Source organism: Schistocerca nitens, chromosome 4, assembly GCF_023898315.1.
Source record: "Schistocerca nitens isolate TAMUIC-IGC-003100 chromosome 4, iqSchNite1.1, whole genome shotgun sequence".
NCBI lineage: Eukaryota > Metazoa > Arthropoda > Insecta > Orthoptera > Acrididae > Schistocerca > Schistocerca nitens.
The window spans coordinates 833,934,877-833,957,002 of NC_064617.1; the positions used below are offsets into that span (position 1 = coordinate 833,934,877).

The following is a 22,126-nucleotide window of genomic DNA, read 5'->3' on the forward strand; positions in this document are numbered from 1 at the left end:
TGGCTAACCTGTCCGTTTGACAAATGACAATGTGAGTTATTATCGCTGGTGTTGGGTTATGAGGAATAACAAAATTATCCGTTCATTGTGGTAGGGATTGCTTTAGTGTTGCAATACGGGATTTATTTTGTGAACAGGCTTAAGTCTCAAGAGAAAATGGATGAAACAGACTACGAGTCATCAGTATCATCTTATGATGAGGAAGATGAGCGTCTGCGACCTTTACCTTCGTTGGTTCCGACGGCTCCACGTCGTGTGATAGACGTCGACACCAGAAGTAATTTTTAATGTATTTTCTTTAAATTAGATACCGATAGTTTTTCTACTTTTTCTGAATGTTTCTCATATTCTATATAGAAAATATTACCCGAGCATTAAACGCTCGATATCTGTTGGAGCGCGAATAGTTTAGCCTAGTTTACTTGTGTGTATAGATATGTCAGGTTGCCAGTTTTTATACAGAATAAACACAATGGTTAAAAAATTTACAACTGATGGAAAATAATTAATATTGTAGTAATACTTAATAATGATAAACACCAAGAACCTGCATTAATTTACACACAGTTTTGCAGGGATCAGGAAAACGGGCAAAGTTACGTATTATACCTTACTGCAGGAAAGTACTTACACATTTTAAAAATCGTATTTAGACTAATATGTAGAATCAGACACCAAATTTTTCCACTTGGTCTATACATTCGTGTCGTCCATATTTTCAGAACTACACTTGGTATTAGTTTTTTTCCCTCCTCGGGAAGTTAGTTTCCACATGAAGCAGTTTCTTAGACAGTTTCCAATTTTAAATTTACTTTTGTTCTATGAATTTGCCTCTCACATTTTACATACCTTAAAAATGTTCGTTTCCTTTGGAAGATGCTCAGTTGCTTTATGGTATGTATGCTTAACTGTGCCTCTCTAGTATAAGCTTCTGAAGTTCTAGGTTCCCTGTCATTTTCAGCCATTTGGGACAGATATAATTTTTGTAGTTACCGTGTTGTCACAAAAATCTCTTAAGAGGTGCTGCTGGGGTTGGATACCAGATCAATCCTAGGATTATTCTCTCTCACTTAGCAATTCTTTCACTTCTGACAGTTTTGGTTGATGTGAACAATGCTGAGTTGCACTGTGGCTAGGCATACCATCTCAAACAGCACTGTGTGTTGTAAAGCATTGTGGTGTTCAAAGCACTTATTGGATTGATGACTGCTTTACTTTTCTACCGGTAACCAATAGAAGTATTGTTTCGTATATGTGCAGACTTGGTACAGTTAATATTTTAATACTTTATATTGTTTTTATATAGTTTTCGTGGTGTTAGATTCGCTACGCATTGGATAGATTTCTATGTACATCTGTTCCTGCTCCCCATATCAGTATACAGTGCAGTTTGCATCAGAAGATAAGTCCGTAGTACATTTTTATCAGAGTATCTGTTTCCGCTGTATGACATTTTCTTCAGTAAGGATGTATTGCCGCGCGGGGTAGCCAGGCGGTCTGACGCTCCTTGCCATGGTTCGGGCACCCCCCCCCCCCCCCATTGCAGGTTCCAGTTCTCCCTTGGGTATGGGTGTGTGTGTTGTCCTTAGCATAAGTTAAAGTAGTGTGTCAGCCTAGGGACCAATGACGTCAGCAGTTTGGTTCCGTAGGAACTCACCACAAATTTTCAATTTCCAAGAATGTATTTTTACATAATTTTGATATTATCAGTGTGATTTTCCAGTGTCAGAAATTTGTCCTTATGTATCCGCAGAAAATCTATTACATTTTGCTACTTATAGGTCTGCATCCCCAATGCTCAGAATAAAATCCTCTGATCTGATAGCTCTGTTTGTTTAAAATGTTGTACTGCTACATGTTATTTCTTGTTGTTAATAGATTGCTTTCCCTAAAATATCTTTTTTACCATTTGCATGTTCTCACTAGTTCTCCTTTCCAAGTTCTTTACTGAATCACTACATACTAATACAATTGTTGTTGGCAAACATAACAACTTCTTTATTTACTGCAGTGGCCATGTCACTTGTATACAAGACAAAGAGCAGAAGTGTTAGTACTGATCTCTAAGCTGCGCCAGACATTTTTCTTTGTATTTATGGATTTATGTTCTATTTTAGCTCACTGCTGCCCGTTTTCAAATAAGGATTTTATAATATTCCTAGCCTTTCCTCTTCTGCCATAGCAGTGTAGTTTCTCGAGAAGAATTGTATGACAGACACAATCGAAAACTTCGCATTTACCTCCGTTCAGTCATGGCCTCAACTATATGAATGATTTTTACCATTGCGATCTTTGTGGGTCTCCCTTTTCTGAACCCATGTTTGCTTGATTTAAGATACCTTGTTTCTCTGTGAAGTTTATCGGCCTGTCTTTAATCACTATTTCTACTGTTTCAGACAGAACAGTCAATACTTACGGGTCTACAGTTTCTGGACCTCCTTTATCTATTCCTTTAAATGCTGGCACTAACATATGGTCCGTTCGCATCTGCCTGCTTCTCAACACGGTGGCCACGCGTGTTTCAAGCATATTCAAGATGGCAGTCACAAGAGAGCTCATGATGTCTGCAAACAAACTTTAGCAACATGTGAAATATTTCACTCGACCAATAAAACGAAACTAACAGGATAACTGTGAGAATTGGAGGTTTTCCAGTGGGAGAAACTAAATATATTACAATAAGAATAATGTTGTCATTCCAAAACTAACACAAAACAAAAACACGTGCATGAAATCCTTGAGAATAAATGAAACAAAACAACACACAATTGTAATTGAATATTTAATTTGATCTATATATAACTCAAAGAAAGATGATGATAATAGGAGACCCCCTACCCTCCTCCCTCACAAGCATAAAAACAGATATCACAAATTTCACGTCATCTATATAGATCGCACATAGTCAGGTATCCAAGAACCCACAAACAGCTCAAACATGGCATTGCAAATTTTGCTTTAGTTGTACAGCTCAAACAAAGCCCATGATACCACCAACCCATATCTAGCAAAACTATTATCAAAATGTAATGAGACCTAAATAACTACAATGATACTCACCACTGTAAACTACTAAATGTAAACTTCAGCTACATATGCAAAAAAAGAAAAAAAAAATATCGATACACACCTCTGAAAGGAAATTACAAACATGAGAAAATTCACAACAATTCTTACAATAAAGGCCAAAATAAGTAAAAAAAAAAGTTACCACCCGGTCAAGTAACAAATAAATGTAGACACGTGCATGCGCATGTGCCGCCCCCCCCCCCCCAAACACACACACACACACACACACACACACACACACACACACACACACACACACACACACACAAAATTAGGGAAATTTAATTGTAGATGCCACATGGTCCCCCATGGTAGTAACCAACCCAAATGAAATACCAAGGAAATAACTGTCAGTTAATGAACAACACAAATGAACAACACAACAAACTAATAATTTCAAAACCACAAACAAAACGGAAGCCATAACTCCTTCTTTCGCTACTGCCTTTATCCCGCATTGGACGCAGGGTTATGTATAGATTTGGCATGGTTAAGTTAAGGGGTGGTTGGATGCCCTTCCTGCTGCCACCCCGCCCTCCGGGACGGAATTAGTGTATCCCAGATGTATGCATCTAGGGTAAATCATAAAATAGTGTGAATGTGTTTCAAATGTCTGTGAGTCGTGTAACTGAGGTGGGATGCGGGGACCAGCCCGGTATTCACCTAGTAGGATGTGCGAAACCGCCTAAAAACCACATCCAGGCTGGCCGGCACAGCGGCCACCATCGTTAATCCATTGGTCGGATTCGATCCATGGCCGCGGCGCGCCTACCTGAGTTCAGGAAGCAGTGAGTTAGCGCTCTCAGCTATCCTGGTGGGTAAAACAGAAGCCAGTAACTAACAACATTAAAATAGTTCACTGACAAGATAACAAAAACAAACATCCAAAACACAGCATTCAGTCCAGTGCCACACTGACATTACTCACAGTGAGTGTAGAAACAAACATTCCACAGTAGAGTGCACCACCACTCGAAACACCCTCTCTACAAACATAGCTGTGATGTCACGCAGCACAAGTGCCTAAAAGGCCAAAGCCGAGAAGTGGGCAAACTGTTGACCCAAGTGTTTCACCATTTTGTGTGGTTATGCCAACTAGGTCCCTTCCTTTTTTATTTTTTAGTGTCACAGTTATTTTTGAAACTAGGTGTGTAGGGAGTCGGTATAAAACCTCAGCTTCCCGTTTGGGGCTTTCCATGATCTTCGGTACTGCTCGGGTTTGTTGCTGCAGTTTTCTGCTACAGTTATATGGTGCTGATTGATGCTATTACACACTTGTTTGGATCTGTCTCTTCTTTCTACTCCTTTGTCAGTATGGTTTTAAACATGGCGGTTTCTCAGCAGCAACTGTATATAATTTTCAACCATAATAATTATACAGTCAGCTGGTAGCAAATAACTGCTTGGTACAGTGACCTACTCGGCACCTACTAAGGGTGTCTTCATCGTAATGAAATTTCTAGAAACAGTAACGCTGCAGAGTGAAAATCTCATTCTGGAAACAGTAAAATTACACTGCTTTCTCACAATGGTCAGAATTTAGAGCAGCTATGCTCAAGTCAAAAATAAAACAAAACACATTCCAGCGTTGTCACATGTGCTGAACTAGTAACATCAGTATGTTGTCCTAGCTAGGCATATGTCTCAAGGCTGGAAAACGTTTTATTTTTGACTTGAGCATAGCTGCTCTAAATTCTGACCATTGTTTTAGCACAATGTAATTTTATGATTTCTCAATTTCATTCTGATGAAGACACTCTTAAGAGGTGCTGAAACGTAGGTCAATGTACTAAACAGTTATTTTCAACTGGTTGGCTGTATAATTCCTTTCAGTATTATATTTGTATCTCTTAAGACACGTGACTCTTGTCAGTTTTCATTTGTATAATTTCAGACAGTTTCATAGATAGAAGTAGTTTGTATTTTTACTTTTTGGTGGATTGCCTTCGCTATTCTCAAAATTGTAGTGTATGCTTTCTTCTTGCATATATGTAAGCCTAAAGGCAGGTATGTTCTTTATCTATCTGGTAATTTTTGTAAGGGACAGTCACTTTATTTCCTTCTTTTTAAAATAATAAAAATTCCATTCTGATCCATTTCGTGTTTGGTTTACAAAAAAATAATTCTGCGTACTTTAAGATGTGCTAGTACCTTAATGTGGTGTCTTAAAATTTCAGATTTCCAGCTCGTTTGCACATTGTCTTCTACATAAATGTCACCTTATTTTTCTGCTTTTAGAAAAATTTGTAATCTACTCAAATTATCAAGTTTGTTTGTTAGATAAGCTTACTCATACCCAACCATTCAGCCACTATGTTGTCCTCATCAGTTACATCATCGCACAGTCCAGTTGTTTGTCGAAACTGGTCTGAAACAACTGTATTCACAACTGAATGTTTTGTATAACTGTAGGTATATATAGTCTGTTAATCTGCCTGATGTTCCTATACATCTTACTGGATTTACACATGAAACTGGACATTGTATGTTCTCATAATGTCATGAAAACTTGTTGTGTAGCAACTGTCTTTCAGCATATCTATATTTACGTGCTATTATGTCAAAAGTGTATTTTTTCATTATTTTGTACTGTTGTATATCAACTACTAGTTGAGGTTGGTGATTGACATATCACTACGAGAATGCATTTTTCCCCCAGGAAGTTTATTTTTAGTGCTGCTACTTTAAAGCAAAATGTTTGAGATCTGTTGTGGAGTACAGTCCCCTACGTAACTTGCAACATGGATTGCTACTCCCCCACTTGTATGTTTAGTTATGCAATAGTATGCTACATTTTTGTGTCCCATTAGATGGAAAATCTTTAATTCACTCTTCTGTAAACCATTCTGTTTGTATGAAAATTGGACATTTTGATGCATTGTTTTTAAATAGAATTTGTGGCTCCCCCCCCCCCCCCCCCCAACCTCTGGATACCAAAGATTTGGCCCTTCTGTGTGGGCTTCCTGTTCCTGATGCTTTTTTCACGGGTACAGCTGTCAGAAGAGCTGCTGCTGGTGTTTCCTTTACTGCTTGTGATACTGATAGTTGTTCATCATTTCCCGAACTGCTGCTGATACTACTGATGATGATGTTGCTAGTGATGGTTTGGGTCGACAGAAGCGTCCGATCCCACGCGTCGGCTTTGACCCGTGACGTAAGGGTGTTGTCGTGTGTGACATGACGGCACGGAGTTTGGTTTGAGTGTGGCTGTCTCCAGTTCTGCTTTATCTTATTTTATTTACTTTTCTGATCTGTTCGTTCTATCTTGTGAGATTTTTTTTTAAATTTAAAAACACTTATTACTTATTTTAATTATCTGTTTCCTCCAATTTCTGTTTTAGTTTATTATATTTATCTTTCTGATCTGTTCGTTCTATCCCGTAAGATTTTTTTAAAAAGACAAAAAACACTAATCAGCTACTGAAGCATCTTTATCTTCTATGGGTTGCAGGGGTTACGACCCCTGGGGAGGTGGGTGGGTATTCATGCATGGCTGTCTTCACTTACACGTTGTAGCTACGCAAGGCGTCTAAATTTGTTTATATTTAGTTTGCCCCCCCACCCAAAACACCCCATTTCCCGTGCTTGTCCCATTAGTGTCATTAGGCTTCTTGTGGAAAGTGTGGGTGTTTGTTTTTGTTTCTGCGATATTTGTGACGTCATGGGTCAAAGCAGACGGGTGGGATCGGACGCTTCCGTATTTCCGATGGTTTCACATGCTGATGCCGATGTAACTTCTTCCTCATGAGATGTAGCTAGATATGCAGCTTCCTCATATGCCATTAATGTATCTGTACCTTCTTTCAGAATTGGCAGTGAGCCTGTTGCAGGCAGTGTAATTTTTATATGGCTGTCGAATCCTGTAGTATTTATTACATGGAGAATTTCTTTGGCCGGGATAGTGTATCTTTCAACTAATGAAACAAGAATCCGTTCAGAATGCACCAGTTACTCTCACCTCTGGTTATATATGGACACAATTTGCCTTTCTGCATTCTTCATGTCTAGAACCCTGTTAATACTTCATGTTTTGAAAATTTTTAACAATAATGACAATAATGAATCTTCAATTTTCTTTGTATAAATGTTTATAATAGTACTTCACTTCTGGGGCAATAAATTTGCTCTTCACCATAATTGGGATTTAAAGATCCACTAGTAACTAAATACAGGGTGTCCCCCCCCTCCTCCCCCCAAGTGATTGGTATAATGCGCCCCACTACGGAATTAATCTCCTGTGCCAGTCCCTTCATCTAAGAGTAGAACTTGCACTCTATGTCCTCAATTAACTGCTGGATAAATTTATGTATTTCAATCTGTCTTCCTGTACAGTCTTTACCTTCTACAGCTCCCTCTAATACCATGGAAGTTATTCCCTGATGCCTTAACATATACCCTGTCATCCTGTCCTTTCTCCTTGAGTGTTTTCCATATCTTCCTTTCCTTGCGATTCTACAGAGCAAACACTTCGTTATGGGTTTGCAAGTCTTATTAATCCCTACAGATTTTTGTGCGTATTGTATATTACGTGTCTTTCTCTATAACTTACCCCATTTTTCTCAGAATTTCGAACAACTAGCACCATTTTACATTGTCGAACTCCTTTTAAGGTCTAAAAATCCTATGAATGTTTTTTGATTTTTCGTCAGTCTTGCTTCCGTTATCAGTCGCAGTGTCAGGACTGCCTCTGTGTTACCTGTAGCTTTCCTAGAGTTACACCGATAGTCATCTAACAGATTCTCAATTTTCTTTTCCAATCTTCTGTATATTATTTTTGCCAAGAACTTGGATGTGTGGGCTGTTAAGCTGTTGGTGCACTTCTGTCTTTGTCATTTTTGTAGTAGTTTGAATGGTATTTTTCCAGAAGTCTGATGGTATGTCACTAGTCCTCATAGGTATTACACACTCACTTGAATAATCATTTTGTTGCCACCCTCCCCTGTGATGTATAAATTCTGATGAAATATCATCTATTTCTTCTGTATTATTTTGTGTTAAGTCATTCAAACCTATTCTAAATTCTGATTTTAATACTGGATCCCCTGTCTCTTTCCTGTTGACTCCTGTTTCTTCTTCTGTCTCATGACACACTGCCTTCAATTTACTCTTTTCACCTATCTGCACTCTCCTCTGCATTTAATAGCAGAATTCCCATTGCACTCATAATGCTTTTAATTTCACTGATGGTTGTTTAGACTTTTCTGTATGTGGAGTCAGTCCTTACAACAGTGATCTCTTCAATTTCTTCACATTTTTCATTCAGCTATTACTGCTTATCTTCTGTGCCCTTCCTATTAATTTTGTTCCTAAATGACTTTTATTTCTTTATTCTTGAATTTCCCTGAACATTTTTATAGTTCTTTTTGTTTGTCAACTGAAGTATTTCTTCTGATATCCTAGGTTTCTTCACAGTTACCTTCATTATACCTATGTTTGGGTGTGTTTTCTCCCCAACTTCTGTGGTTGCCCTATTTAGAGATGTCCATTTGTCTTCAACTGAACTGTCTTTTGAGCTGTTCATTATTGCAGTGTCTATAACCTCAGAGAACTTAAGGTGATCCTCTTCATTCCTTAGTAATTCTGTATTCCACGTCTTTGTGCGCTGATTTTTTCCTAGCAGTCTCTTACACGTCAGCCTGCTCTTCATCATTACTAAATTGTGATCTGAGTCTATATCTGTGCCAGGGTATGCCTTACAGTCTAATATCTGATTTTGGAATCTCTGCCTGACCATGATGTGATCTAACTGAAATCTTCCCATATCTTCTGGCCTGTTATTGTGATTTTTGAACAGAGTATTCATTATTAACAGCTGAAATTCTGCTTACAAGACATTGGCATGTATACCTGAGCAATTGTTATTGGTGTTGGTTTGTTGACAATTGTGATGAGACCAATCCTGTCACTGAACTGTTCACCGTAACACAACCATTGCTCTATCTTCATATTCATAACGAATATACTCCCATTATACCATTTTCTGTTGCTGTTGATATTGTCCTATACTCTTCTGACCAGAAATCCTTGTTATCTTTCCATTCCACTTCGCTTACACCCCACAGTATTGAGATTCAGCCTTAGCATTTTCCTTTTCAAATTTTCTAGCCTCCTTCAAACACCCAAATGTGTGACATTCCACACCCTGACTTGTAGAACATTATCCTTTCCTTCATTATTCAATCTTTTTCTTGTGGTTGCCTCCCCCTTGGGAGTACCTTCCCAGAAATCAGAATGGGGGACTAGTCTGGAACCTCTAACCAATGGAGAAATCATCATGACACTTTATTCAATTACAGACCACATGTGTGCTGCAGATACACATTGTGTGTCTTTAATGCAGTGGTTTCCATCACCTTCTGCATCCTCAAGCTTTCGATCAGTGTTGGTTCTTCCATCTTTTAGGGGGCAGTTGTCCACCCCAAGGGCAAGAGAGCACCCTGACCCTCTGTCCATGCCTCTGCTCTCCTTGACAAGGCATTTGGCAGAACAAAGGCTACTTCTTATATGGAAGTCTTTGGCTGCTGTTACTCATGGTTTTTATTCAGAATTTAAGCAGTGGTGAGGTTCGAACTGAAGACCCAAGACTTTCTGATTACTTGTCTGAGATGCTACCCCTAGACTGCAAATGCAGAATCCTCTTCGAAAATGAAGTATTTTAAAGCAGATGCAGACAATAAGTGAGTTTCAACCAACTTTCTGATTTCCTAGTCTCATTCCCTCATCACAGTGTGATTAACCCCCATTCCCCTTGTTTTATTAGTATTGAAAGCCGTCTTACAGTCTTTCCAAGATGCTATTCATTCTGTTAATGTAATGTTCCAGCTTGTTTGCATCTCGGATAGAATTAAAATGTAATTTGCAAGCTTTTCACTTTCTGTATTTTATCCCTGCTACCTTGAGAATTTCAAATAGTTTTCCAGTCAGCATTGTCAATAGAATTCTCTAAATCTGCAAATGCTGTAAACATAGGTTTGCCATTCTTTAGTCTGAGCGAGGTGGCACAGTGATTACCACACTGGACTTGAATTCGGGAGGACGATGGTTCAAATCCATATGTGACCATCCAGATACACTTTTCCATTGTTTTCCTAAATCGCTCTAGGCAAATGTCAGGATGGTTCCTTTGAAAGGGCACAGCTGTTTTCCTCACCCATCCCTGAAACATTCTGAGCATGTGCTCTGCTTCTGACCTCGATATTGGTGGGACCTTAACCCTAATGTTCCTTCCTGTCTTCCTCCTTCAGTCTATATTTCAGGGTATATCAAAGGGGTTAGTATTGCCTCACATGTTCCTAAATTTCTCCCAAGCATACATTGATCTACCCCAAGATTGGTTTCTACCAGTCCCACCATTCTTATGTAAATAATCCTTGTCAGTATTGTGCAACCATGAGTTTTAGAACTGACTGCTCAGCAAGATTCACATCTGTCATCACCTGTCCTTTGTGGCTTTGGGATTATTTCAGTCTTCTTGGAAGTTTTGAGGGTATTTCTCCATCTCATTTCACTGATGAGCCAAAACATTATGACCACTGGCCACTGCAAGATTCAGTGCCGCCTAGTGGTATTACAGGCACATAATGCAGTGTGAAAAGTCTGTAAGTGGAGCATAGACACATAGGGAATCAGTATAGTGACATCGTGAGCTGCAAATGGGGAAATTCCCTGACATAAGTGAGTTTAATAAAATGCAGATTGTTATGTTCGGTGCCTGGAAACAAGCATCTCAGAAACGGCGAAGCTGGTTGTCTGTTCGCTCACTTCTGTCATGTGTATCTAAGGAAGGTGCTAAAGGATGGTGAAGCGGTGAGTAAGTGATGGTGTTCAACGTCTATACCTTCTTACAGAAGTTGGAGGTCCGACGCGTGCGTGTTCTGTACAGTAGGATAAGCAGCACTCTGTGGCAGATCTGTTGACATAGTACATTGTTGGTGCAGCCACAAGTGATTTGGACTGCACCATTCAGCACTCATTGTTGAATATAGGGCTCTGCAGCAGATTTGCAATTGACCCTAAGTAATGAAAACTGTGAGGTCATCCACGTGAGTGCCAAAAGGAATCCGTTAAACTTAGATTACACGATAAATCAGTAAAATCTAAAAGCTGCAAATTAAACTAAATACCTAGGAAGTACAATTACGAACAACCTAAATTGGTAGGAACACACAGAAAATGTTGTGGGGATGGCTAACCAAGGACTGCGTTTTATTGGCAGGACACTTGGGTAATGTAACAAATTCCACTAAGGAGACTGCCTACACTACGCTTGTCTGTCCTGTTTGAGAATGCTGCTGTGTGGCATAGGATCCTTACCAGGTAGGATTGACGAAGTACATTGAAAAAGTTCAACAAAGGGCAGCATGTTTCGTATTATCGCGAAGCAGGGAAGTGTGTGTCACTGAAATAACAGGATTTGAGATGGACATCATTAAAACAAAAGCATTTTTCGCTGTGGAGGAATGTTCTCATGAGATTTCAATCACTAGCTTTCTCATCTGAGTGTGAAAATATTTTGTTGACGCCGACCTACATAAGGAGAAACGATCACCATGATAAAATAGGGAAATCAGAGCTTGTACGGAAAGATATAAGTGTTTGTTCTTTCCACGTGTCATACAAGATTGCAATAATAGAAAATTGTGAAGGTGGTTTGACGAACCCTCTGCAAGGCACTTAAATGTGATTTGCAGTGTGTTGATGTAGATGAACCTCTATGTCTGTAGTTACTAAACTTACGAAGCTTCTTAGCTGCCATACTGTTTTTAAAGTGTACTGTGGGCTACCAAAAGAAACTAGGATAGACATAAGAACTTTAAGATTGTTTATTGCCTGTAAACGTATATTTCTAGTAAACATGAAAAGAATGTTAAACTCTACATAACTTAAAAAACTGAAACCGAAGAAAGAAATTGAAGAGCGCAGTAATAAGTCATCCCCCCCCTTTTTTTTCGTAGGTTTTATTTGGTAAATCCACATTTCGGCTAGTGCCTAGCCATTATCAATGCACTATTTTCTAGTCTTGATGCATGTCAGTTCCTCTTGTTCAGGTGTCAGTCACAGTTCTTCGAATATTACTGTGTACAGCCTTTCTTATTATACTAGCTTAATGGTTGTGTCCAGATACACTGTCATGCAAGAGAACAGCTTGTTGAGACATACACTGCACCACAGATGATTTCCGGTGGAGACAGTGTTATGGTATGAGGGACATTGACCGGGGCCTCAGTTGGACCTGCGCTAGTAATCGAAGGCACTAAGACAGCTGTGGACTACGTGAACATTATTGCAGACTACCGCCAGTTCTCCATTTTTTATGTCTTCCCCTATGGTGATAGCAATTCCAACTGGATAATGGCCTGTGCTACAAAGCCAGAGTCTTGCTATCATGCTGCAGTGGTTTGAGGAGCAGGAGCACAATAGTGAATTCACGTTAATGCTTTGGCTGTGACAGTTTTCTTTGGGGTGGGGGCTTCTCTACCTCTTTCTCCACCACCTATTAAATATTTCTGTATTTAAAAAAGTGGCTATGTAGTTGATGTCATTCTGAAAATGCAGAGTTCGTAACCGGAGTATCTAAATAAAGCTAGATGTAATCTTAAAGAGATACTCCCATGGATCAAAATAATTACTGCATAATTTAATACCTTACTAATGATGTTAGTCAAGAGTTAATCTTGACCATCTACATCTACATTTATACTCCGCAAGCCACCCAACGGTGTGTGGCAGAGGCACTTTATGTGCCACTGTCATTACCTTCCTGTCCTGTTCCACTCATGTATGGTTCGCGGGAAGAACGACTGCCGGAAAGCCTCCATGCGCGCTCGAATCTCTCTAATTTTACATTCGTGATCTCCTCGGGAGGAATAAATAGGGGAAGCAATATATTAGATACCTCATCCAGAAACGCACCCTCTCGAAACCTGGACAGCAAGCTACACTGCGATGCAGAGTACCTCTATTGCAGAGTCCACCACTTGAGTTTGCTAAACATCTCCGTAACACTATCACACTTACCAAATAACCCTGTGACGAAATGCGCCGCTCTTCTTTGGATCTTCTCTATCTCCTCCATCAACCCGACCTGGTACGGATCCCACACTGATGAACAATACTCAAGTATAGGTCGAACGAGTGTTTTGTAAGCCACCTCCTTTGTTGATGGACTACATTTTCTAAGGACTCTCCCAATGAATCTCAATCTGGCACCCGCCTTACCAACAATTAATTTTATATGATCATTCCACTTCAAATCGTTCCGCATGCATACTCAGATATTTTACTGAAGTAACTGCTACCAGTGTTTGTTCCGCTATCATATAATTATACAATAAAGGATCCTTCTTTCTATGTATTCGCAATACATTACATTTGTCTATGTTAAGGGTCAGTTGCCACTCCCTGCACCAAGTGCCTATCCGCTGCAGATCTTCCTGCATTTCGCTACAATTTTCTAATGCTGCAACTTCTCTGTATACTACAGCATCATCCACAAAAAGCTGCATGGAACTTCCGACACTATCTGCTATGTCATTTATATATATTGTGAAAAGCAATGGCCCCATAACACTCCCCTGTGGCACGCCAGAGGTTACTTTAATGTCTGTAGACGTCTCTCCATTGATAAAAACATGCTGTGTTCTGTTTGCTAAAAACTCTTCAATCCAACCCTACAGCTGGTCTGATATTCCGTAGGCTCTTACATTGTTTATCAGGCGACAGTGCGGAACTGTATCGAACGCGTTCCGGAAGTCAAGGAAAATAGCATCTACCTGGGAGCCTGTATCTAATATTTTCTGGGTCTCATGAACAAATAAAGCGAGTTGGGTCTCACACGATCGCTGTTTCCGGAATCCATGTTTATTCCTACAGAGTAGATTCTGGGTTCCAGAAATGACATGATACGCGAGCAAAAAACATGTTCCAAAATTCTACAACAGATTGATGTCAGAGATCTAGGCCTATAGTTTTGCGCATCTGCTCGACAACCCTTCTTAAAAACTGGGACTACCTGTGCTCTTTTCCAATCATTTGGAACCTTCCGTTCCTCTAGGGACTTGCGGGACACGGCTGTTAGAAGGGGGGGGGGGGGGCAAGTTCTTTCGCATTCTCTGTGTAGAATCGAATTGGTATCCGTCAGTTCCAGTGGACTTTCCTCTGTTGAGTGATTCCAGTTGCTTTTCTATTCCTTGGACACTTATTTCGATGTCAGCCATTTTTTTGTTTGTGCGAGGATTTAGAGAAGGGCAGTGCAGTCTTCCTCTGTGAGACAGCTTTGGAAAAAGGGGTTTAGTATTTCAGCTTTACACGTGTCATCCTCTGTTTCAATGCCATCATTATCCCAGAGTGTCTGGATATGCTAATTCGAGCCACTTACTGATTTAACGTAAGTCCAGAACTTCCTAGGATTTTCTGTAAACTCGGTACATAGAATTTTACTTTTGAATTCACTGAATGCTTCACGCATAGCCCTCCTTACGCTAACTTTGACATCTATTAGCTTCTGTTTGTCTGAGAGGTTTTGGCTGTGTTTAAACTTGCAGTGAAGCTCTCTTTGCTTTCGCAGTAGTTTCCTAACTTTGTTGTTGAACCACGGTGGGTTTTTCCCGTCCCTCACAGTTTTACTCGGCACGTACCTGTCTAAAACGCATTTTACGATTGCCTTGAACTTTTTCCATAAACACTCAACATTGTCAGTGTCGGAACAGAAACTTTCGTTTTAATCTGTTAGGTAGTCTGAAATCTGCCTTCTATTACTCTTGCTAAACAGATAAACCTTCCTCCCTTTTTTATATTCTTATTTACTTCCATAATCAGGAATGCTGCAATGGCCTTATGATCACTGATTCCCTGTTCTGCGCTTACAGTCGAAAAGTTTGGGTCTGTTTGTTATCAGTAGGTCCAAGATGTTATCTCCACGAGTCGGTTCTCTGTTTAGTTGCTCGACGTAATTTTCGGATAGTGCACTCGATGCTCTGTCCCTACCACCCGTCCTAAACATCTGAGTGTCCCAGTCTATATCTGGTAAATTGAAATCTCCACCTAAGACTATAACATGCTGAGAAAATTTATGTGAAATGTATTCCAGATTTTCTCTCAGTTGTTCTGCCATTAATACTACTGGGTCGGGAGGTAGGTAAAAGGAACCAGTTATTAACCTAGCTCGGTTGTTGAGTGTAACCTCCACCCATAATAATTCACAGGAACTATCCACTTCCACTTCACTACAGGATAAACTACTACTAACAGCGACAAACACGCCACCACCGGTTGCATGCAATCTATCCTTTCTAAACACCGTCTGTGCCTTTGTAAAAATTTCAGCAGAATTCTGACTTCAGCCAGCTTTCCGTACCTATAACGATTTCAGCTTCGGTGCTTTCTATCAGTGCTTGAAGTTCCGGTACTTTACCAATGCAGCTTCGACAGTTTACAATTACAATACCGGTTGCTGCTTGGTCCCCGCACGTCCCGACTTTGCCCCGCACCCTTTGAGGCTGTTGCCCTTTCTGTACTTGCCCTAGGCCATCTAACCTAAAAAACCGCCCAGTCCACGCCACACAACCCCTGCTACCCGTGTAGCCACCTGCTGTGTGTAGTGGACTCCTGATCTATGCAGCAGAACCCGAAACCCCACCACCCTATGGCACAAGTCGAGGAATCTGCAGCTCACACAGTCGCAGAACTGTCTCGGCCTCTGATTCAGACCCTCCACTCGGCTCTGTACCAAAGGTCCGCAGTCAGTCCTGTTGTCGATGCTGTAGATGGTGAGCTCTGCTTTCATCCCGCTAGAGAGACTGGCAGTCTTCACCAAATCAAATAGCCGCTGGAAGCCAGAGAGGATTTCCTCCGATCCATAGCAACACACATCATTGGTGCTGACATGAGCGACCACCAGCAGATGGTTGCACCCTGTACCCCTCATGGCATCCGGAAGGACCCTTTCCACATCTGGAATGACTCCCCCCAGTATGCACACGGAGTGCGCATTGGTTTTCTTCCCCTCTCTTGCTGCCCTATCCCCAAGGGGCCCCATTACACGCCTGACGTTGAAGCTCCCAACTACCAGTAAGCCCACCCTCTGCGACCACCCGGATCTTGCAGACTGAGGGGCAACCTCTGGAACAGGACAAGCGGCCATGTCTGGCCGAAGATCAGTATCAACTGGAGACAGAGCCTGAAACCGGTTCGTCATACAAAATTGGGGAGACCTTCCGTTCCAGCCCTCCGGAATGTCTTTCGCCCCCTGCCACACCTCAAGATGACCTCCCACTCTACCACGGGTGAGGGGTCAGCCTCAATGTGGGCAGTATCCCGGGCAGCCACAGCTGTAGTCCGATCGGGGGATGCGTGGGACGAGCTGGCTGTCCCCGACAAACCCCCATCCAGACCCCCACAGTGATGCCCATTGGCAACAGCCTCAAGCTGTGTGACCGAAGCCAACACTGCCTGAAGCTGGAAGCGAAGGGATGTAAACTCAGCCCGCATCCGAACACAGGAGTCGCAGTCCCTATCCATGCTAAAAACTGTTGCGCAGAGAACGTCTGAACTAATCTACAGAGAGCACAAACAATTAGACACAAAATTTAAACGGTTATTAAAATAAAAGATTGCCTAGTAAATGTAGTAATGCTACTACTTGCGCACTGCTGACACACTGCTTGGCGGCAGAAGGAGACTACACGGTTTTACACTATTCAGGTACTAAAACGCGATGCTACAACTCTCAAATACTATAATACGCCCAAAATTTATAAATTAAACAATGCAAGTGGAAATTGTAAAAGCATTACCATTCCATTCACAGTAATACAAATGGGATAAGGGTACATGAGGATTGCTCATGTTTCTTTCTTGGTATGTGATTAAGTGTGTTCTGTTGTTACTTTCTTTAGTATTATTTCTCTCTTAACCTTTTATCATCAGATACATTGACTGCAGTACTTCCAGATGAATAAACTGAGTGGAATGATTTATTCAGTTTACTATTAATAGCTTGTAAAGGATCCTGTATCCCAACAGTCAGTTGTCGACAACAGAAGGGGGCAGGTGGTTAGCTGCGTGTCAGTGATGGTTAATTGTTTTAAAAATCACGTAATACAGAAGTGGAAGGGGGGGGAGAGAGTGTTTCCAATGGAACAGATGTTGAAGCAGCAACTGGATTGTTGTTAGAGATGGTTTGGATTGTATGACACCAGTTGTGTCTGTAATATAACTGGGTAGACAAAAAAATCTACTCTCCAGCAGCAGCAGGAGAAAATGCACAAAAAAGTGAAGGAAATGTGCCAGCTTTTGAAGCAAATGGCCCCTTCTCCTGGTAGAAAGATTGAAGGTGAAGGAAGAGGGATGGAGGAAAAGGACTGGTGAGGTTTATGAAATAGTAAGAATTCAAAAAAGTTGCTTTGGAACCCAGGTCAGGGGAGACTTATTGGATGGGATGAGAAGGAAAGATGGATTTCTGGGGACTGGATTTGAGAACCTGAGAGCTTTGAGAAGGAAGATAGGGTAATAAGCAAGAAAGAGATTACTGCCAAAACATTGTTACGAGTTAAGAGCGGAAAGCTAAGTGTGTTATATGTGTAGACAGGTAGAGGGAAGGGGGTGAGGAACAATAGATAGGCCTAGGTCAGAAAATAAAACACATAGAAAGCTAAAGAGAGCAAAGAAAAGAATAGTTATTGAAAAGAAATGATGAGACTGAAGAAGTAAAAGTAAATTAAGGCCAGGGGAGAGGCAGGAACCAAGACATGTTGTAATGCCAGTTCCAACTTGTGTTTTAAGAAACTGGTTTTAGGGAAGAAATTCCAGATTGTACATATTGTAAAGCAGGCACAAAGGTCAGGACTTTTGAGTTGTAGAATGTAGAGCATGTTCTGTAGCAGGACAGTGCATGTTGCCAGTATACACTATCTGTCTACGCTCATAGTGACTTGGTGGTAGTCATACCAATGTAAAAGGCCAAGCAATATTTATGTAACAGCTGGTACACCGTGTGTCATTTCACAGGACTTGTATAGGTTGTGGTAGGAGGGTGCATAGTGCAAGTCTTACAGTTGGAAGGATCACAGGGGTAGGAGCAATTGAGTAGGGAAATGGGTGCAGGAGCAGCTTAGTGTCTGACCAGGATATTACAGAGATTTATTTTTTTTTGGGGGGGGGGGTGGAGGAGAAAGAGGTATTCTTGATATGGTGTGAAAAAGATCAGACAGAATGGATGTCATTTCAGGGCTTGATTTTAGGAAGTCATATCCTTGTTAAAATAGCTGATTGATATATTTGATGTCATGACAGTACTGAGTGACAAGAGATGTTCTCCTGAGTTGCTTCTTTCTTTCTTCCTTTCTCTTTCTTTTTTGTTTTGGGATCATCAGTACTAGAACTGGATGTGATAGCTGGGGAAATCTGCTTTTGAATAAGGCCACTGGGGTAATAATATGCTGTAAAGGCTGAGGTGAAAATGGTGGAGTATTGCTATAAAGAGTCTGCTTCCAAACAAATATGTTTGCCTCGAATGCCAGGGTTATATGGAGGTAACATTTGACATGGAAAAGATGGCAACTGCCAAAATGTAAGTACTGTTGTTATTAGCTTTAATCTGTAAAGAAGTGTTTAGCTGACCCTTGGTGAGGTTGAAGTCAGTGTCAAGGAAATTTGCTTGGGATTTGGAATAGAACCATGTGAATTTTAATTGGGTGAATGTATTTAGGTTCCAAAAATTTTAACAGGCCAGCCTCACTTTTAGTCCATTTTGCAAAGGTGTCATAAAAGTATCTAAACCAAACCAGTGGCTGAAGGCTTGCGGATTCCAGGAAAGTCCCCTCTAAGCGACTCATGAAAAGGTTGGCATAGGAAGATGTGGAGCCTTCTTTGGGAGGTAATGTTCAGCAACAGAAAGACCACGTGCATGGGGGATGTTGGTACCGAGGGAGGTGGTGTCAGTGGTGACAAGCAAAGTGTGTGATGGGAGTGGGATGGACACAGGTTTCACATCATCTTTGAAATGGTTGTCTTGAATATAGAAGGGGAGTCTCTGCACTATAGGTTTCAGGCAGATGTGTGTTCACTGGGTGCTGTGAAGCCAGTAACTATGGGATGACCATGGTGATTGGGCTTGTGGAGCTTACGAATATGGCAAAAAGTGGGAGTAAATTGTTTTGGGAGGAAGGGGTTGATAAGAAGTTCTATGGATTGAGATGTTAGTCCTTGTGAGGGACCTGTGGTTTTAAGGTGGAACAGAAGGTAAGTTCGCATCATAGTGATGGGATCTTGATGCCAGATGCTGTAGATAGAAGTTTCTTAGCTGGTGTAGCTTGTGTGTTCCTGTCAGTCAAGTACCACAGTGGTAGGTCTTCTGTCTGACAGGAGGATAATAATGAAGTCATGTGGACTCTCCCTTACTGTCTCTCAAGTAACATTAGTGGTAGATCCGTTGTCCACCAGCAGGTTAATGATGGAGTCATCTTTATTTTCCCTCCTGACAGCAGTTTCTCAGAACTCCTCAGGTGCAAACTGGTGTTGCAACATGTCACTGGTTCTCACCACCCACCTGGCCTGAATTTACATTAATTTCAGTTTCAGAATTTTTCAGTAACTATTCCTTTCTTTGCTCCCTTTTAGTTTCCTATATATTTTATTTTCTGACATGTCGGTTTTTTGCTGCCCCTCCCACATGTATCACATACAGTGCACTAAGCTTTCTGATCTTTTCAACTCTTCCATGATGTTTTGTCAGTAATCTCTGCTTTCTTGTTACTCTATCTCTCTCTAAGCTCTCAGGTTTTCAAACTGATCTGGAGGAATCCTCAGAAATCAGTCTCTACTTTTCATTCTGTCCAGTAAGTCTCCCCCGACTCGTGGCTCTAGGCAACTTTTCTGTAACTCTCCCCATTTCCTAAACCTCACCAGTCCTTTTCCTTCAGCCCTCATCCTTCCTCTCCAACCCTTCTGCTAGGAGGAGGAGCCAGTGGCACTGAAAGCTCTCACATTTCCTAAACTTCCATGTGTTTTTTGTCTATCCAATTGTAAATTTTCCACAAGGAAATGACATGTAAGGTGCAATCTTCTTAAGGAGTAAGGAAGGCTTAGGGGTTATCTGGGATTTCGCATTGATTGGGTTGTGGGCAGCTTTAATCTTTATCTTGGGCCATAGTTGTGGATGGGAGTGAATAATCAAAGCCCTACGTAAGAGTATGATAAATTTTGATGACGTGGGTAAGAGTGGGTGCCAACTGGATACTATGGCTGGTTAATAGTGTATGATAATTTGTTGTTATCGTTGAAACAAATTACAATGAAATAAATTTCCAATGTAGCTGAGGAGAATATGTTAGAAATAGTTAAATATTAAGACTTTATGAAGCATTGCATTAATTACCTATTTTCAGTTACAGATAACACGGTACCCACAAGCTCGAGGTCATATTCCCATCTGACCTCTGACATTTTCAGTGAGAGGACAGCATCCAGTTCATCATCAAATCAGCACACTGCTTCAAAGGCTACGGCAGAGAAGAGTCCTGAAATAAGCTCTACATCCTTGCAGGATCTTATTTCAGCACAGAACGTTAGTGCAGTTGACATTGATCCAGCAGTAATTATGTATTCAAAACCATTCATGAAGGATGCGTCATGTCAGACAATTGTGACAGGAGACATCTTGTCTTTGAATTTCTTTCAAGGAGATGGTTGCTTGATGGATAGAGAATGGACATCATTTAGTGATGTATTATCTGTTCTTATGAGAAATGGAAATTCCGATTTGTATATTTGACAGTTGTTTAATCAAAGATAAAAATATTTCTCAGTTTTCACTTTAATGCAGTTATGAATGGAGTATTTCTGTGGTAGTTGGGACATGTTGTGACATGTTGAAGATTCCTATATTTTATTGGATATTTAATTTTAAAATTTGAATGATACCAAAAGTCATATTCCTGTTACGTGACTGCCTGTTCGCTAAGACTGTCATTATGGCTGTGATTTCGTGAATACAAAGTTTTCTAACTATACTTTTTTACTGTTTATTGTACTGAAATGATTAAAAGTGTATGATGCTTTTGTAAGAGGATTGGGGACAAAAGCATTTTCAGTACATCTGCATTTTCACAAAGTTGTTGTAATTTAGTATTGTGGTGCAGCATACCATGACCTGTAAGAGAGGAGATTGTATCTAATATTTTTCTACTTAAATGATTCACAATAAACTGTTAACAAGCATATTTCTCCTGCTTTCATTTTTATGCCTTTTTCTTGGAGAAACCAGTCAACATTTAAACTGACATCAGAAACACCCAGTTTAAGAGAAGATGTATTTTAGGAAAGACTACACATTTTGGGAAACATGGTGTAACATTATAGCCTTTTGTTTTTTCTTTGTTTTAAATGAAATCTTGTAAATAATGTTAGTTTGAATTAAGTAAAACAATCACGATCAGTAAAATTGAAGCTGTTAAAGCTGTTACAGCAAAAACAATTCACTAGTGGACTAATTATGCTAAGAAACAAACTATTAGATTTAACAGTTAATAGGCCCCCGGTTGGAAGTATCTTTACCTTCACCATCACCTGGAATCAAGCACTGGCTGCCATTAAACTAAAACAGAAGAAATAAGAACTTCTGATTTATGACTTGATGCAGCGCAGTGCTGAGATTTAATTCAGCTGTTAACACAGGAATGTGTGGCAGCATAGTCATTGCCCACAACACTCACATGGAAGGCATTTCTGCAGCTCCCACCAGGGGCCACTATGAGTGCCACTTCCTTCACAACTGTGAGCCTCTTCCCGCACACCTTACTGCATGCACCTGGCCTGATAAAATGCGAAACATAAACTAGAAACTAATGAAGAGATACACAGTTAAAATGGTTTTCCTAGATTATATTGAAAACAAGAATTAATTGTAATCATTGTCCATCAATTTCAATAGCAATTTCCTCACAATACCAGCAAATATTTCACTTTCTGATAATCAATCACACACTTAGAAATTAATATCAATAGTACAGTTCCTGAGGAGATTGCAAAAATTTTCACTGATAAATTGCTGTGCTAGATG

At 40.4% G+C, this 22,126-nt stretch overlaps 1 protein-coding gene across 1 annotated transcript; it reads left to right on the top strand.

The window, feature by feature from the left end:
- The first annotated feature begins 33 nt into the window (after positions 1–33).
- LOC126251769 (uncharacterized) lies at positions 34–21,287 on the top strand. Its single transcript, XM_049952391.1, has 2 exons — positions 34–277; positions 20,454–21,287. Exons 1-2 carry the CDS (start codon positions 157–159, stop codon positions 20,837–20,839), a joined length of 507 nt encoding a protein of 168 aa, XP_049808348.1. The 5' UTR covers positions 34–156; the 3' UTR covers positions 20,840–21,287.
- The last annotated feature ends 839 nt before the right edge of the window (positions 21,288–22,126 follow it).

Excerpts from the sequence above, each read along its gene's own strand:
- LOC126251769 (XM_049952391.1), top strand. The coding sequence starts at position 157 with ATGGATGAAACAGACTACGAGTCATCAGTATCATCTTATGATGAGGAA. Across the intron at positions 278-20,453 it reads GATAGACGTCGACACCAGAA|TTACAGATAACACGGTACCC; the intron begins GTAATTTTTAAT and ends ACCTATTTTCAG.